We start from the raw sequence: 18,864 nt of genomic DNA on the forward strand, positions 1-18,864 counted from the left end.
GAGACTCTTAAAACAGGCTTACAAACATGCCCACTGTTCCTCTTCTCCGTGCAGGCACCAGTTTTTGCCTGTTGTCTTTGAAGCACAGTATTACTTTGGTTTCTTTATGGATGCAACACCGCCATGAGAAATGTTTTACTACTGTTTTTATTAGTGCAAAAATAGCTCAATATCAGGCAGAAAGCTCTGCTTAGTTATCAGAAGTAAACTCTATGAACATCTAGCTTAGAAGCTAACACAACCACTCTAATAAACTGCTTTTGGCTTATTTCCATGTTAGAGCAAAGCTAATTTTAAAGCACTCTACTTATTATAGACCTCCTCCTGCTTCTGTATGTAGCAAATATACAGGCCAGACCAAGTTTATCTGCTTGAAAAAACCTGACAGTTTTTTTCCACAGGTATGTCTTGATTTTCAGACTGGATTTCCATGCGTACATTATTATCAAGAGAAAGGTGCCAGGCCAGCCACAAAGCTACAGTTGAGCAACACACTGGTATACATTATGCAATTCTAGATGGGGGATAAAAGTCCTTCTTCAAAGGCAAGGCTAGAACTAATATCACCTTCAGCATATTGTCAGTGGTAGTGCAAGACAAGTCACTACCCATTCAGGACTGGCTCTGCAGCAGAAAGCTGTATGTGCTGTCCCTTTCTTCCTAAATAAGTCACTGGTTGACATTTTCCCATCTGTTCCTTTATTTTAACTCAGGTTTTTTGCTAGGCAAGTAGCTGTGGGCCTGAATTCAGCATCTGTCTTGGAACAGAAAACAGAACCTCCACTACTTGGATTTAAGTAAAGCAAAAGCTGAGCCTAGAAGTGCTGGCTGAAGCCAGTCACTGAACTTTGAGAGCACTGGTGCAAAACAGACTCACCCTGAGGTAGTGGTGGTTTTAAAACCATAAAGGAGATGTTTCCTCAAAGACCCTGCAGGAAGTGGTTCAGCATCTCCCTCATCCCAGGTATGGGAATGGATTCATAGCAATCCCTTAAGCTGGAGCCTTTCCATCATTTTCACTTCCCCTCAGGAGCTGCCCAAAATATAGTGGAACCAGCTGCTGTTTTAAGTGCATTTGCTGCTGGAGGCAGCTGCTTTCAGGTGGAGAGGTGTCTGCTGGAGAAGGCTATTGAGGAAAGTGAGGATGCCTTAAAAGAGCAAGAAATTTAGTAGTTCGATTGGCATGATCTTATTAAAAACGAGAGGTAATTCAGCAGAACAAGTGACCTGGGTAAGTAGAGACAGTAACCTAATTCTAGGGGGCTGGGGTTCCTCTGCGTGTTGGCCACTGTTACACTAAGGCAGGCATGGACATAAGAAATGGTCACCTTGTTCTGCTTAAAAACCAGAGCTACACTAGAAGTTCACAGTGTTTCCCATAACAGATGGCACAGCCAGTAATAACATACATGACGGTTTTCCACTCTCTTTTTATAACTTCAAGCAAGACAGTGCTTTGGACCCTTGAATTGTGAACATAACATACACAATTGCAGTCTCACATTTTGTACTCTTATTAAAAAGCCAGGGACACTGCAGACTGTCTGAAAAACCAAAGGTTAGAAATTTCATTCAGACTGATGTATAATAAACCCAATAAGCACATGATTAAAATTGCCTTCCTTTCTATAATTTAGGAAGCCTAGATCCATACATTTAGTGCTGTTGTCCAGAAAGCATTTACCTTCATTTATAGGTAACAGCTGCTGCTTGAACATCCAGCTGCCAGAGCACAGATAAAATATAGAGGATGTTCAACACTATTCATTATTATAATGACAATGCTAATATTTAAGAAACTACTTTCTGAGTTTAAAGTCTACCCTCATCAAATTTGTAGGCATACCAGTAGTGTTTCTTCAAAGTAAAACACCATCACTTTGTACCACTCACTGAGTGTAAAAATGTCAAGATTTTATGGAACACCAAAATCCTTTTGAATCACTGAGATGTAGCTAAAAATAAGTTTATTAAATCAGCTTTTTAAAAAAATTTACTAAGTTTCAACTAGTTGCAGGCATTGCCCATGTAGTTTCAATCTTTGAAGCAGGCTGTCTCTTGCCTTGTAGAAAACACTGTAAAGGTGTCAAAAATTTACTGCTTAGCTGAAGTGAGGGCTCAGCTCTGGTGTAGGCAGTTGACAACTTGTACTACAAGTGCTCATAAATCAAATGTCTTAAATATTTTGTATCTTATTTCAAGTAAAAAGATGTGGAAAGTGAAAAGAAATTTGCCTGTTGAATTTTCATTCCTTCTATTACTTCAGAGTTTTAATCTTTGAATTTTATAGATCTGGATGTATATTTGTCTATGTATACTTTTTTGTTGGCAGCAGGTTGAAATCCAAGACCAATTCCTCTATGTTGCTTCAAGTCCATCGCTTTATCAAATTCCATCTTCAGAGCCTGCTGTAACTTCTCCTCCCCTTCCCTGTTCAGAGCCATGTTTGGTTTGTTTGTAGTTGCTGAGAGATTTTGGATAGGCACAGAGCCCTTTTTAAAGTCACCCATCAGTCTAAAAAACTTCATTTGTTGCTCAGAACTTTGAAAAGCAGCTGTACTCCACTGGCCAAACTTTGTACCCTGTGAAGCAAAACAAGGTTAGTGCTAAAATTAAATAATACCAAGATCAAGGACAACAGTTTCTGGCTGTGTACCATGAGAACAGAACCAACTACAACAATAGGGCTGAGAAAGAGTTCTTTCATAGGTAGTATCTCTCAAAGGATGTGATAAAAGAATGACACGACCCTGCATGAGTGCATCCTCATTAGCATTTCAGTTCATTTAAGCTGGAGACAAGGTTTAATGCACTTTGACAATCTCCTTTCCCTCTGTCTTAGGAATCTTGGCTTTTCTGCACCCTGGATAATACTCAAAGAGCCAGACATTGCCCAATCATTTCTCTTATTCTAAGACAATTGACAGGCTTAATCCTCTTTCACTCTGTCACTTCATACAGTTACCTTCTCAATTTCCTGTTGCCTAGTTTTAGCCATGTTTTGTTACATTAGCTTTGGAGACACTGTTCAATCTGGCTCTGAAGCTTTGAGTAATATTTGCAGTCTCATCCCACTGCTCGCAAGGGTGCAAATCTAAGGGTGAACCCTTATCCGATAGGACTAAATATAGTACCCTGAAAGCCTCCCCTCCCGTGCAGCTTGCTCTATTCCTTGTATTCGCCTCTCACTGTATTCTTCGAACTAGTTTACTCCTTCAGGATTTTTCTTTTCTCTGCAGCTGTCTCCCTTCTGAGAGAACAGCCAATGTCCAAGTAAAATCAGAATTCAGCCGTTTGTGGATAACCAAAGACACACCATATGATTTATAAAGTTCATGAACTTTCGGCTTACCTAAGAACAGGCTTCATTATCTAAGGATCTTATTTGACTCCCAAGCTGTATCTAGGAGCTCTGGAGTAATTTGTAACTATTTTTGGCAGGACTGCTACTCCCAATTTTTTCTTTAAAATTGGGGGTGATATTAAATAGACTGAGCTGGCTACATCAAAGGAAAAAACGTGAATTTAGTGGTGTGTTTTATGTAAGCCTGAAATCCTTCCAACTGAACAGTTACAGCTTGCATGAAGCAGTCATTCTCCACTCGACAGCCAACATGACACACAGCATGCTACACAATATTGCAGGCAAGCTGTAGCAGGTTTTTTAAGCTAAAAAAATGCAAGGCTGGAGTATCATTCACTATCAGAGGCCAGAATACCTGCTGTTAAAGCTATCCATATTACTTCAGGATTTTTACCTTGCTCAAAGACAAACTGCTGTATAAGCCCAGCTCTGTGACAGACGCATGTGCACATACACATAAATACATGTCCTCCCTTTGGAATGGGAGACATCTGCACAGATGCAGAAATAATTATGGCTTGTCAAACTCTGTAATTTCTTTGAAGTGAAGCGCTGGCAGGCACTACACATAGCTTTTGCTGCAGCATTTCCAGCTCACTCTGTGAAGCTGATGAATTAATTTTCTATTCTTCTGTGTACTACTAAACAGAGACAGATCTCCACAGAATGGAGATGCCCTGCCAAGGATGTCATTTTTCTCAATGACTTCAAAGACTATTAGATAGATGCAGTTCCAGAGCTATTGCCGTCTGCCTCCCACTGTGTAAAAACCTACAGGAGTTGTTCCTGGCATTTCAGTGAGGTATATTCCAACTTTCTAGGCATACTGGCAGTCTTGTGAGAAACAACTCAGAATACTGAATTATAAGCAAAGCTTTCTCTCCTCCTGAATCTTATTACTCCTACTACACTACTGCAACAGTTTCTACTACCTTGCTGTAAAGCTGTCAGGAGGCAGGCTGAGTAGGCTGCAAAAGCAAAGAATAAAGAATCATCTTTCAAAGAGGTAGAAGAAAGATGTAAAAGTTAGGAGAGGACTGAGTGTAAATATCACACACATGTTATCAGTTGTCATCCCTTTTACCTTTCTATGTTCACCCCTCTATCTCAATGTCTTCCACATAACAATTCAGAAACAATTCAGTCACTGCTATATCCATAGTCTAGAATTATTTGTATTTCACGGTCAGCAGAAAATGCCTCTTAGCATTTTGTCGTGGCTCATTCTCCAGAGGAACCAGAGAAAACGTTGCTTTTGAGGACTGATGCTGGAATTACAGCACTGTACAATGCCAACTGCTGTTGGAGCTCACTGGTCAGCTCCCAGCCTCTCCTGGGATTGTACTAACTTCTTCTATAGCGTGACCTTAAATTTACAGTCAAAAGGAAGAATGTTGTGACAAGCCATGCACCTGAGCCACATACAAAGAGTAAGTGCTTTTTTCAGGAACTTGCTCTGGGACACAGTATTTCTGTCAGATCAAGGTCTAAGTTCATACATACCTTGTCCACTTTGGGACTGAAAACCTTAGTTTTGCCAGATTCTCTATCGATTTCTTCTTGCAGAGCCTGCCGCCTCACCTAGCATGCAGAAAAAACAGCACAAGACACTATCTTCTGTGTGTTAAATGAGTTAATGTCATTCACAATGAAAAGATAAGGGAAGACTAAAATAATTAGTTCTTTTCAGAATTTTGCAAGGATAGTTAAAAGGTTGCATGTGATCCATTTACATGCTCCACATGAGAACTGTGATTTTTCTAGTGGTATTTTATATGAACATTTTGCTGTATCCGATATATTTAGTCTTCTAACTGCACGTAACAGCTACACTGAAACTGCCAAAGCTAATGAGAAGCAAAGAAACCTGTATTTAACTTAATAAGCTACTTAGACGTTGACTGGAGCTGAACATTTTGGACTTAACCCATGGAAGGTAAAACACTTTAAGCAGAGCTCTATCCAGGGAAATCTTGGCATAGATGAGCAACAAAGGTGTTTCGTTACGAATTCTATGCATACATTAAATGCTGAATTGCTTTAAGTCTTACACGATTAAGACAAAGCATACCTTGTCTATGTTAACTTCATCGCAATTTCCTTTTTTTTCCTGAACAATAGTTACATCATCCCCATATTCCTGTAAAACAGAAAAAAGCTTGTATGAATGTTTTTATCCATTCTGGTTAATAAGAATTTACACAGCTCTGACTACAAAAGTAGTAAAACCACCAGGCAATAAAGTAGTACTATTGTGAGGCAAGAAATAGTCAAATCTAAGCTGGAAATGCCAGTTAAAGCTGTATATTTCTATGGAGAGACTGTCTCCCCAGGCAAGAGATCCTTTTCTTTTCCTTTTAAACAAAGAGGATAAGGGATTTCTTTAAATTCACACTTTAAAATGGACCTGCCAACATCACTGGCACATACAGTAATGTTTGCAGACAGGGTCACTTCAAATTAAACCATTTCATAAAAGTTTATATTTCAAGTAGGGGACAGAAAGAGTGAAAGTTAAAATAAGTTAAAAAACCTGGGAAGAGCACAGGGAGAGGTGCACACATACATGCACACACACACATACATACATTACAATGGCAGCAAACAGCACTTTAGTTCCACATTTGGGAGTGAGGAATGGGGAGGCTGATGTGGAGACAGAGCAGCTCTGGCAGGTATGGGTGGGCAGGACAGCAAGAGGTAAATCAGTGTCAGGGGCCCCAAGCAGACAAATACTTACAACTTCTCTAAAGTGCAGCCCTTCCACAGGTTCTGCTCCCATTGACTGGCACTTCTAGATCACTGCCCTCAGCCTTTCTTTTCCAAATTGGGAATAAAGGTAAGATTTTGGGGCATCCAGTGTAACGGGATAAGTAATAAGTCCAGGACAGGGGTAAATTAGAGCCATAAGCTTTAGACCAGCCTGGAAAAGGTGGCCAAAGGGAAGATCTATTGATACAGCTAACATAACAATCCAAGCATGAAATAGCCAGGGAACACTAAGACAAGGAAAAGATTTGTAACATACTTCTGTCAGCAAAAGCTGCTGTTACTTTTTTTAGGGCTTATAGTTTTATTTAAAGCCATGAATGATTTAGCTTGTCTTCCAAAGCCACCTTTTATGTGCTGATTTCACACACACACAAGTACATGCACCATTAAAAATGCGAGGACACTGTCTGCAATAAGGAGAGCTCGTTCCCTTGGATGAAAAGGAAAAACCGAAAGCCCAATTTTACTTCTAGATGGCCTGGTACTGTCTTTTCAGATCTATTAAAACATGCAGAACTGATGTGACAGGATTCTGCAAACAGCTGCAATGTTACTTTTTTTTCTAGCTGGAAGGTCAAGTGGAAGACGAGGAAGGAGGAAGGGTGCACCCTCATCCCTGCCAATTCACAGCCTGTCGCTGGCCTGCTGAAGGCTGCTGCATGGCAAAAATTACCCCTCCAGGAGTGGCAGTCTTCCCCCAACTTCATGGAAGGGGAGCATGTTCACAAGTGGTAGGATTGCAGGCAAATAACTTCAAAGAAGTAAACCAGGTCCTCACTCTGCCCAAGTTGACTGTAATGGTCTCCAATGGGAAAAACAGCAATCATTGATATTAAGTGGGTATCACTCCACGTTGTCTTGAAAAACTCACTCTTTTGCTTGCTGCACAAGCCCAACAGAGGATTTTTCAAGGCATGCAGCAGTGTGTGTGACACACTGTAGACTACAAAATGTGTCAGGACTATGGCACAGTTAAATGCAAGACTGATGTTATCAGCCATTTACTACAGCAGTGTCTTTTGGCCTGGCAGGAACTAGTTTTCTCTAGAACTGATTTACTGAGACTTCTCAATCTTCAGGAGAATTTCCCTCAAGTACTTCTTATTATTAAAGGACAGAGCTGAATATGGGAAAGAGAAACAAAACATACATCACCCTACACCCATCTCCTCAATTGTTTGCAAGGTATTTGCTGTGTTTTCCATTGTAATTCATCGTGTGATTTTACTTGTTGTTAGGCTTATCTTGCCTCCACAGAAAGTGAGAGGCTGCAAGAACCCAAATAATGTCTAACAGTCTCAAAAGGCAATGTCAATTTAGTTATAAAATATATCCCAGCAATAAAACCACCTTGTCCTTTGAATGGTCACAAAGAGAAACCTAAGGACAAAGCCCCAAACATCTGCTCACCTGGTAACTGAGAAGCATACACACTCCCAACACAAACCTTTGTGGAAAAGCATCTATCTGGGGCTCCATGAAAGCTGAAGAACCTGTTTATATAAATCTGTATTTAATTATTAGCCAGATAGCAGAAAGCTGACGGGTTTCCACAGAACATGCATGAAGAAACTGCATACAGGAGTGCATAGCAAAGCAAAGCACACCATGAAGCGGGCTTGAGAGGCAGCCAGTGCTACAGCCTGCCCTGTCCCTAGTTTACAAAAATCTTCAATGATGTTTTATTTATTAGATCTTGACTTTTAAACGAGCCAAATATCCAAAGTTCTTGATAAAAAATGACTGGAATGCAGTTTCCCATTACCTCTGAAAACGAAAACAGGCTCCTCGTCACTTGCAGTGAGCCATTTTCAAAGTTGTTTAAGTAGTAAAAATACAGATAGGTACCTACTGAATTTCTGAACATCTCACAGCTTAATTCCCAACAATAACAACAGAGGTTAGGCATGTAGGTACTATCTTTAGGCACTTAAATAGCTCTAAAATAAGATCCTAATCAGATTAAATAAAAGAAGTTAAAAAAAAGAAAGTTAAAGCAATAAAACAAGATCTTAATAGCCCTTTTTTTTTGGGGGGGGGGGGTGGAATTGGGGGAGGGAATCAAAGAAGAAACCTCTATATTTCAAATCTTTCATCAGTTCCTCTCCATGGTTTTTTCACCTCAGAAATGGCAGTACTGCAAGACTCTAGGATGGGATTTCCTTTAACAGCCAGTCTGGATACAATTCCAGTTACTTTCAGGTATAATTTCCACAGTTCTTGTATCTATTTATTGTCTTGCATAGATTATTATTTTTTAATTAAGAATTTGAGTTTAGGTTCTCTAGTATTTTTCTGTTGGAATTCATACATAGTGCTCTAGGCCTAGTCTACACTTAGAATTCTTAGGACTTTCTCTAAAGCTTTGTCCAAGTTAGACAACAGGTTTTGGCTGAATTTCCCCCTTGTTTCTAACAATGCAATTCCAGCATCAACAGCAGCAAAAGCTTAAGGAAAAGTCTAACACAATTAGATGCACTCACGCTGCCAATGTTACCAACCTGCTCAGGTTAAATGACATGGTATTAAAATCGTGGTTTACGGGAGTGTTGCCGCTTTGCCAAGAGCAACGGAAGGTGGGACAGAACAACACTGATGTCTGTACATACTAGCTCTCTTTTTTGTAATATTTACATTTTCACAGCCGAAACACTAGATCACCACTACAGCTGGCATTAAAAAACATTTTGCAGCGTTTCACAACTATTCTATGCTGAAATCAAGAGATCAGCTGATCCTGCTTCTCAAACCCCAGCGGAAGCCCCTATTGACCTAAATGTATCCCAACAGTCCGAACAGGCAGAGCAGCCTGCAGGAGGAAACTGCTCCCCTAAAAAGCTTTCAATTCCTTAGCAAAGACATCCTCTTCTTTACAACTTACCAGTGCCTTGTTTCCCATGTCTTCTCCTTTGAACTTTTTTGCGTTTGCTTTTGAACCCGGTTCTTCAGCAGAGTCCTGGGGTGGTTCTTTTTTTCTTTTTTGCCTTTTTCTGTCACAGTGTGTGTGGTTACTGTTGCATAATACCCCATCTACAGTGTCCCCTGTGACACATTCCGCTTGCTCCATTTCCCTCTCTTGGTTCTTTTTAGTGCTTTCTAATAGTGTTATTTTTTGGCTTTTCGACGCACTGTCATTTTTTAACAAAACTTTTGAATCCTCCTCTTTCCGAATCTTCTTCTTCTTCTTTTTCTTCTTCTTGATGACTTCATGATTAGCGTTTATATTCTTCCTGCTTTTTTTCCCAGAAAGCTCTTCTTCCTCAGACTCCATTTCTTGCTGTGCTGGGAGATGCTTATCAGGAACTCTGTGACTGTAGTCTTTATTATCTTTATGTGTTAAGGAAGAAATATCTTTTCTTCTCTTCTTCTTCTTCTTCTTGGTCTCTCTGCTACTTCCAGAGTTCTCAGCAGTGTCCTCTTCCTCTCTATTTGTCAGTGTAATTTCCAGAGAATTATTTCTTTGCCTTTTTCCAAAGTCACTTAATGCAATGGGGCTATCGGGAACTCCACAGATACTGTCCTGATTATCTGCTAGTGGCAAAAAAGAGTCAGGCTTCTTTTTCTTTTTCTTTTTTCTTCTCACATAACTCTCCCTATCATTCTGGGTAATACCTGTTCCATGGGTTTTGCCTGTAAAAGGTTTTTCTTGTGAAATATATTTTTGTGGGTTTTTAGGAACTTTTTCAGACTGTTCATGTTCACTGTCCTCAATGTCCTCTACTGAACAAGAAAAAATGCCTTTTTTCTTTTTTTTCTTGGTTACTTCACCATTCAATTCCAAATTCAAAGCAGTCTTCTTTCTGCTTTTTTTAAAAGCAAATTCATTTTCATTAGTACCATCTGCATGATTTGAAAGCTCCACATCACTCCTCTCATTATTCTCCAATGATAAGGAGGAATGACACTGGACTTTTTTTTTCTTCTTTTTGACAGTTTTAATTTGTTCCTCTGATTCTTCTTTAGGTTCTGAATCCAGATGGCCTTCTACATTCACAAAGCTTTCTGAATGTGCTTGTTTCAGTAATTCAGAGCCAGCTTTCTTTTTCTTGTTTTTCTTCTTATTATTCTTCAGTTCTAATTGGTCTGAATGTTCATCTTTTAATTTTTCCTTTTTCCTTACCTTTGTTTTTGTCTCAAGCTCGTAATCATCCTCAATTTTAATGACGTTTTGAACATCTTTCTCAATTTTAGTGACAGTCTGGCTCCTACTCCTTTTCACCTTTTTCTTTTTCTGTACAGGTTCCTCATGAACTTCTTTTCTCTTTTTCTTTATCATTCTAAGCAAATGAAATGGAGATGTTAGTGCACAGCTTCAACAAGTGCCAGGCTTTGTGGTGTCCCTTTACTCTGAAACCATCCCGTATCTCTCATTATCCCTCTTTTTCCAGTTTCACGATCTGCTTTCTGTGACAGAGCGAACCAGAAGTGCATGCAGCACTGAAAACAGAGTGTACCGGAGCGGCCAAGGGGAGGTTTTTCATCTTGCTCTTTAGCGCTGTCCTTGTTAGTTTGTAACTGTTTATTTTATCTGTCTCTCTGCCAGCTGCCGAGCATGACCTTTCCACAGATTTAGCTACCCTCTTTCCTAAGTGACAAAGCAGATACTATATATGTGTATATATGTGTGTGTGTGTATACACGTATGTATGTGGAGTTAAGGTGGTTTTCCACATATGTATAACTTTTCACTTATGAACAGTGAACTTCACATCCCTTTATTGCCCGCTTGGCATTACAGGATCCTTTCAAGACACCTTAGTAATTACCTTGAATTTACTCCTGTTTGTGATTTCTCGTCCTCGCTCTGTGTTTTGGGACACTCGTGCCTATGCACAGGTTACAGCAGGCGCCTGTGGTACCCACCCACTGACACCCCTGCCTTTGCTGAGGAACCTGGTTGAGGAACCTACGTGGTCTCCCATCCTTTAATCAATAACTCACCCACAGGGTTTCTTTAAGCGCCTCTTGCCAGGCACCCACCGCAATCAAACCCCAAGCGCACCGCAGCACAGCGCGGTGACCCGCACGTCCCGTCCCCTCCCGCCCGGCTCTGCCCAAGGAGCCGGACCCGCCGGCTGGGCCCATCCAGCTCCCCTTGCGCTTCAGCCCCCGTCAGAGGGGAGGGACGGGACGCGGCGGCCGCCCCTGCGCGGACACGCCGCCACCCCCCCGCCGCCGCTTACCTGCCGCGGCCACGTGCAGCTCCCGCCGACCCGGAAGGGGAACGCGGCAGCGCCCGCCCCGCGGCGGGGACTGGCGGAGCGGTTGCCGCGGCAACAGGACGCGGCGCGGCATGGCGGCGGGCGGGCGGGAGCCGAGCCTGTGGGACCGCGTGTGCGCAGGTGGGAGCCCGCAGGTGCAGGGCCCGGCCCCGAGCGCGCTGCGGGCACCGGGGGGGCGGGCCCGGCCCTGACCGAGCGCCCCGCCGCCCTGGTCACTGGGGGCTCGTCCAGGCCGCTCCTCGCTGCCGCCGGGGCCAAGGGGGCTCCTGCCCCGCCCTTGGCGTTGAGGCGCCGGGCCTCACCAGCGCTGTGGAGCCGGAGAAGGGGCTGGCAGCGCCTGCTGAAACCCGCCCTTCTCACCGCTGAGAGCAAGTCCCGAAGCGGTTCTGCTCTGAGCGTTACGTGTCTTCTTATTGTCATCTTCTGACAGAAACATGCTTCTGTGCGTGTTTCGGTCGCCAGCAGGGCCAGAGGTACCCAGCTTACTGCAGTAGTGTCATGGCCTGTGGCTGACCACACCGCAGTCGGCGCCCTGCGTGGAGACAGCTTTGTGGGTTACCCTGGCAAGGGAGACAGGTTATTGCCTTGGGAAAGCAGGGAGGTGACAATGTTACTGCTGTTATGGCAAGTTCAGAGAACACAAATCTGTTACCAGAGGCTGATTCTAATAGCAAAAGCCTTGGCCTTTTCCCAAAGCCTGGGAGTGCTGAGGCTGGTTGGGAAGCTGAGAGACCAGCAACACAGTTCTGTGGTGCCTGAATGGGCTTCTCTTCAGTTAGTACTTTATAATGCCTTAAAAGTAGATGTTTTGTGTTAAAATGGCAATTTTAAATAACGGATAAAGTTTCTTATTGTAATATAACTCAGCTGAGCCATGTGTGGTATGTGTGAAGTAGTGCTGCCAGTAAATCTCCTGATTATAATGGCAGAATGGTAAACCTGCTGGGTTTGGCTGTAGGAGTTTTCTGTATTGTGGAATCTGTAAGGTTTTTTCACATCAAGTCCATTGTATTCATCTTTTAATTTTATTCCCCTGATTCACTCAGTAATCTATATGGGTCATGTACTGCTTTTGCCTTTTGTGTTTTGGTTGGTTGTTTTGAAGGTGGAGACTAATGCTTGGCAATGTCCTGGGGCTTCAATTGCTTATAGAGGAATACAAATTAAAAAGCACTATTACATACTGGTAAAACAATGCCTAATTCCCTGCAAGCATCTGCATTTTACTTACATTAAAATATTCTACATTGTTATTTTCATTAAAGACCTCTTTCCAATAAGGGGTTCTTTTATCACTGAGAACCTTGGACTTGACTTAAACCCCAGACAAGAGGCTGTGAAGTTCTCACTTGTTTTAAAACATAAGATTTCATGTTAAACAAGTATTTCTGGTATACTAAGTTTTACTGTTTAAATCTGGAATAGGTATCTTTAGAAAGTAATGTTTGTTCAGGAGGATAATAATTATGTTTTTCAAGTCTTCAGGATAAATGTTGTCCTTTTTACTTTCAGAGTATGAAGCAGAGCAGCCTCAATTTCCAGATGGTCCTGAATCAAAACAAGAATTTGTGAGTATAGTTCAATAAAAAAAAATCTGTATAGTGCTGTTTTTAAGAATGTTTTGCATAATTAAATGGGAAAATTAGATACCCACAGAGTAGACTCATTCATAAAATGAAAAAAACATATTTTGCAAACAACCTCTGTGAATCAACAAATGTAATATTCCAAATAATTACTTTTATTTAAAGCAACTTGGGTAGCGCTACCCTAAAATTAGATTAGCAGCTGTGTTTGGTTTGTACATCTCGCTGTCTTTTAGCTGTGACTGTCTGCTTTGCAGGCAGGACTCTGAAGCACGCCAGGAGCTCCTTTGGGTCATGTTTGAGCAGAGCGAGCACTGCAATACACAGGAGAGGGGAGCAAGCACAGCGAAGGAGTTACACCCCAGTTTCACATATGTATAGGTCACGTAGATGTGGCCATTGAAATTAGTGGAATTAAACCTGGTCAAAGTTGTTTGAAGTCTAATTTTGACCAAATCAGTCAGGAAGACTTGTTTGGCAGACACGAAAGCTTAAGAAAGACAACCAGTTTAAACCTTTGTCCCAGCAGTTCTAGGAGCAGCAAGATTAATTCTTTTGGGTATCTCATACAAATTTAGCTTTCATTTAAATGAAGCATTTTCATAGATGTGTTTTTATTCTGTATTCAGGTTACTTTGTTATTTTAAAGCTATTTAAAGACATAGTTTAAATTGTCTGACAGTGGGTCAGACAATTTAGACTTACCCTGTTTCCCCAGATGAAACTGGCTTCATTCCAGGCTGTTATTAAATTTGAATAGCGAGCTCTGCTTGGAGCATTAGTCTGGGAATAATATATTGATATATTTGAGCATCAAAAATGGAATAATATACTTTGTTACGCTGGTGCACTTTTTTAAAATTGCAAAAGTATTGTTTTGTATTGTAAAAGTATTGTTTTGTATCTTGCATGTATTAAAAAGGAATCTCTCCGCAGTTATTGAGATGCAGTGTATCACCAGTGTAGTGGCCTGATCCCACCACCTGCTTTGCAGTAGCTCATAGATCCAACTGAATTTAAAGTGTAACTATTGAGGTGACATAATTTTCGTGACATATTTTCATAGCAAACTGTAATGTGGTGCATTCTTCGGGATAAAAGGATGTACCTGCCTTTCTATAACAGGTGTAGCTCAGTGTCTCTTGGGAGTATTCTGCAGGCTCACTGTAACAGTTCCTGCACTCCTAAAAAACATCTGTAAAATTGTGGACTATCTTTTTTTATGGTATCCATAAATGTCTCTGTGTGGGGAAACTTAAGATTTGCTCTGAATTTCTTTCTGCTTTGTTTAGAAGGAAAGTTTCTTTTCTTTAAAAGGAAAGTGCCAGGACATCTGACCCATACAGAAAAAAACATAAACTTCTGAATGGAAACTACTTATTCATAAAATTTTAATTTTCACAGAATTACTATTTCTTCTAATGGCTAAAATACTTTTTAAATTGTGATATCTCACCTTATTCTCTTGAAAGCAGTCATATACCTTCTGTTAGATTTGGATGTTCTTATTGTGCTGGCACTACGCAGAGTTTTTTAAAGCTGAATTATTTCTTTTAAAGTACTCATAAAATAATGAAGCAATTTAATATTTGAATTAGAAATTATATATATATATTTATTTTTTTTTAACTGACCTTATACTTTTTCTTGTTGAGTTGGATTTTTTTTTTTTAACAGTCTTAATTGGGATATTTATATAGGTTACATTTATCTTCAACAGGTGTCTTTGGAAGCGGGAATAGCGCAGCCATTACGTGTGGAACAATTTTGTTCAGCCCCTGCAGCTGATACTTCTGTCCAACAGTTGCTTTCCACACCCGAGACAGCTCCCATTCCAGAACCACCTGATCCAAAAACATGTAAGTAGGAGTATATTATCTTGAACCCTGCTGTGATTATTTCTCTTGCATTTGGCAAGGGTTTGTCATTTGTTATATTTAAAGTGTTAACAGCTCCAACACCTTAAGTGGAATTTGCATGATCGGTCCCCTGGTCTGTAAACAGGGAGCCAGCTTGGCCACTTGGTCAACGGAAGAAAGCTCAAATGGTGCATCATGAACCAGTAGCATTGTCTAGCTGTTAAGATAGTTTTGTTTCTTCCAAATAAGTGACATTTTATTTAGCCACTTAAATCAGAGAAAGGCAAGCATTTTCTCCTCTAATTTAATAATGCAAAACTAGGATCAATATATTAAATAGACAACTGAGTTCGAAAACTGCTTTCAAAATATCATCTTTGCTCATCTGTTTACAAATTAGAATGGAAACAGCTCTAAAGTTTTGTTCCTCCATTTTTATCTATTTCTGTACTTTATAAAATTTACCAAGTACCAATGTGGTTTTATTATGCATTTTAGCCCTCCTGTTTGGCTCTTCTTCTCTTCCATTCATTTGTGCTCATTAGGAATTCAGGTTGCTAATCAGAAGCAGTATTACCCTTTGCTATTATACATACATAGTGTCCTTCCAATTACGAACATTTTTTTGGCAGGATATGAACCCATTAAAGGTATAAAGCAGAAAATAAATTTTCAGCTGTGTTGCCAGAAGAGAACACTTCTATGACTTTATCTTTACTGACCACACCAAATCCTGAATACTTACTGAATGGCAGGCAGTCTGGCTTTAAATCAATGACAGCACTTCAGCTGATAAGCCATGACTGCTTGTCTAGGATCCTAACAGGTTTTGGTTTGTTCATCTTTCTGAGAGAAGTGTTCTTATTCCTTCTTACAGGGTCATGCTCCCTGTTCCCTCTGGCACGGGGGTGCATAGAAAGGGGTAGAAGGCTCCTCCACTTCACCCAGTTTATGATGGTGAGAGGTCCTGTTAGGGAAGATGGAGATGTGGGGAAAAAGCTGAGAAGGAAACAGAGCTTGAGTCTCTAAATTGAGCAACCATGTAGCTATTAGGCTGTACGTAGAGGAGCAGGGGCAATAGCACTGCTGGTTTTTGGTGATACTGACTGCAACTGCTTCCTTCTGCATGGAACTCGGTGATGCCGATGTGTGTGAGCACATGAGTTATGGTGAGCAGACCTCAGGTAAGGGCAGTGCAGTCAAACATGGGAGAGATGCCAACCCAGACATCCCTCTTGAGTTAGGAAAACTAGGTATATGGAGTTACATTCAAATTTCTGAAGGATCTGGCAAATAAGAAGTAATTATAAGAAAGAAAGAACAGCACCACTGAAACATAACCTTGATTTTTTTCCTCTGTCTAGAAATTCAGTTTTATGACCAACTCTGTTACTGCAGATTGTAAAGCGCATGAGGATAGGTACCAAAAGTGGTCTAGCTGTAACAGCACTGAGTTCAGGGCATGCTAATTTACTTTGCTTTCTGTCAGGGTAAATTAGTCCACATTGCTTTTCATTTCCATGGCTAAACTGCTTCTGGTGTCTGAGTTTACTCATTTAAAGCTAAGTCTGACATCTCTGAGGAACACTGTAGTTTGCAGTGTTGATGCACCTTTAGTATGAAATTTACTCAAGTTTATGTTGTCTTGGCTGAAGAGAAGTGAAGACGGATTCATGGCTCTATCTGAACTGAATGAATCTGTTTAGTTCAAGCTGTGATGGTATTGATAAAAAGACTGACAGTTTACGATACCTAATGTTTGTCGTTTTGTAAAATCTAAGTGCTTACCTGTAAGCAAAGGCTGTACTGTTTTCTCAGGTCCTCCTCGAGAATACTTAGAGTATTACATATTTCCAGTACTCTTACCTGGAATGGCAGAACTATTGCATCGAGCACAGGAGGAAAAGTGTTTTGAGGTTAGTTTTCAGTTCAAATCACTGTCAGGAAATCAGTTTTATTTCATAGGCTGTATTTCTTTACTTGGTCTTTTGCAAGAAAACCAACCACAATAATATGAAATAACATATCATGAGTTGTTTTGGATCTGGTCTTGGATATTGTTTTCTTCAGTGATTTAGAATAGTTTGCATACTGCACACACTTGATCATTATAATCTCTAACTCCCAACCAATCCTTAAATATCCAGTTGTATCAGCTAAATAGTGTTGTATTTTAGAGTAACAGGCTTCCTTTCATATTCATACACTGTATTGAGGGTGAGGTAAAGGACCTGAATTTTACTTCATTACTCAATTATTTTTGATGGTCTGGCATCCCAACAGAGGTATATTTTGTATTTTAGCTGTTTAACATTCTGTGTAAATTCCATTTAATTGGAAAGCAGGGTATTCAGCATTAATGAGCTTATAAATATTGTACATTTTAAAAATAATTTTGTTACATATATTTTTATATATTTGGTTTCAGTGTTTGTGGGTATAAGCATATCTAGAGGGACATTCCTCATTGTATATAGGGAATGCTTAAGAAACATTAGAACTAGTGCAAAATAAAGCTCATTGCATCACCACAGCCTAACTTGAAACCCCCCAGCAATAGATTAGGTACTGGGAGTTGTGGGGTGTTCCATCATTTCTACTATTTTCTTCAATGATGAAAGTAATTATTTTTCTATTTCTTTCCTACTTTCTGCCTTTCATCCACACTTTCCAATTTAAAACTTCTCTATATTTTTATGCCTCTAGCAGAGCCTCCTCTGACTTGCAGCTTCATAATATAAAGAGTAATTAATATAAATGAAATTTCTCCATTTCTCTACATAATACACATCTGAGAAATACAGTCAGTGCTCTTGAGGTTATGATTAAAATGATAGTGAAGTGAGGAGGACTTTGTTACTAGTGATTTATTAATCATCTTAGCTCTTGATCTATCTCCTCTCCACCTGCTGACATTGACTTCCTGCTATAGCCATGTGTATATATGATAACAGACATTATGTGTGCTATTTGCCACTGACCTGTGCATGCCTCGCACAGTCAAAATACACAAAGCTTACCACGCTTGAATGGGCACCCCAAACTAGCATTTTAAATCCAGATTGGTACATTAAATAACAGGTAGTTATTTCAGTTTTTGCTTAGTCTTCACAAGATTTGTGTGTCTATAAACTGGTTGATTGATAGATGTGTGTATATGTATTTATAATCTGTAATTAATACAAGTGAAATAGGAAAATGATTCGTTTACATATCATTATGGCATGACATCTCTGTACATCGTTCCTGCCATCACATTTACATTACCTAGCCAAGAACAGATTAAACATATATATTATTCATCACACTTTTAATGAAATCTATATTGATTAGGGTTTTTTTTTAAGGAAGCACATATCCTTTAACAAGGAAAAGGCATGTCTTACAGCTGGCTTAAAATACAGTCCTTGATAGATGTTACACGTTTCTGAAGGCAATAAACCAGCACTTAATACAAAAATGCTAGAATTCTTAGAAATATTTCAGTTTCAACAAATCTTGGGTTACTTTGTCTATTTTTAATCTGATAAATTTTGCAGAGCTTCATTAGTATATAGATTAGAAAGTATCTGTTCTGAAAATGGATTTTCTATGGGTCTGTGCTGCTTTATAGTAAACTAATAAACCTAATTATTTTCTAATGTAAAGAAACATCATAAAAATGAGCACATCTTATCAAAAAGACATTGAGTGATTGTTGTTGTTACATGAAGAGATGTCCTGCTATTTAGTTTTAGTTTAGGAAAGCAAGCTTATGTCAGATGATCATTTTCCACTGTGACATCATTTCTTCCTCCTTTTGAACAATAACTAGTAAAACAATAGCTCTTTATGCTTGCCATATAACTGAATATTTATGTTCTTTTCCATTACTGTCCAGGTGCTGGTACTTGGACATTCTATTTCCTGACTTGACTTAAATATGTCTTTTCTAATTGTACTTTTGTTTCATAAGAAATGTTTTGTTCCATGTGGATTTGGATTAAAAAACGTGCTATGATTTGTATTTAAATGGTTAGTGCAATAACTGGAATGGATTTGAGGATCAAAAATAGAGCTCT

At 39.8% G+C, this 18,864-nt stretch overlaps 2 protein-coding genes across 2 annotated transcripts in view; one reads left to right on the forward strand and one right to left on the reverse strand.

Annotated features, from left to right (window-relative positions):
* Window positions 1–129: 129 nt before the first annotated feature.
* KNOP1 (lysine rich nucleolar protein 1) lies at window positions 130–10,412 on the reverse strand. Its single transcript, XM_030482633.1, has 4 exons — window positions 9,018–10,412; window positions 5,436–5,504; window positions 4,868–4,945; window positions 130–2,582 (listed from the first exon to the last, which is right to left on the reverse strand). The coding sequence occupies exons 1-4, from the start codon at window positions 10,410–10,412 to the stop codon at window positions 2,271–2,273; spliced, it is 1,854 nt and encodes a 617-aa protein (XP_030338493.1). The 3' UTR covers window positions 130–2,270.
* Window positions 10,413–11,429: 1,017 nt separating this feature from the next.
* Window positions 11,430–18,864, forward strand: part of IQCK (IQ motif containing K) — a 249,192-nt gene continuing 241,757 nt past the window's right edge. The window contains exons 1-4 of the mRNA XM_030482268.1: window positions 11,430–11,478; window positions 12,871–12,926; window positions 14,665–14,803; window positions 16,622–16,719. Coding sequence (XP_030338128.1) covers window positions 11,430–11,478; window positions 12,871–12,926; window positions 14,665–14,803; window positions 16,622–16,719 — 342 coding nt within the window. The remainder of the gene's footprint in view (window positions 11,479–12,870; window positions 12,927–14,664; window positions 14,804–16,621; window positions 16,720–18,864) is intronic.

Source organism: Strigops habroptila, chromosome 4 (assembly GCF_004027225.2).
Source record: "Strigops habroptila isolate Jane chromosome 4, bStrHab1.2.pri, whole genome shotgun sequence".
NCBI lineage: Eukaryota > Metazoa > Chordata > Aves > Psittaciformes > Psittacidae > Strigops > Strigops habroptila.

Coding starts and splice junctions, on each gene's coding strand:
- KNOP1 (XM_030482633.1), bottom strand. CDS start 10,412: ATGATAAAGAAAAAGAGAAAAGAAGTTCATGAGGAACCTGTACAGAAA. Junction 4,946..5,435: donor ATGAAGTTAACATAGACAAG/GTATGCTTTGTC, acceptor TCTGCATGCTAG/GTGAGGCGGCAGGCTCTGCA. Junction 2,583..4,867: donor TCAGTCCCAAAGTGGACAAG/GTATGTATGAAC, acceptor TTTGCTTCACAG/GGTACAAAGTTTGGCCAGTG.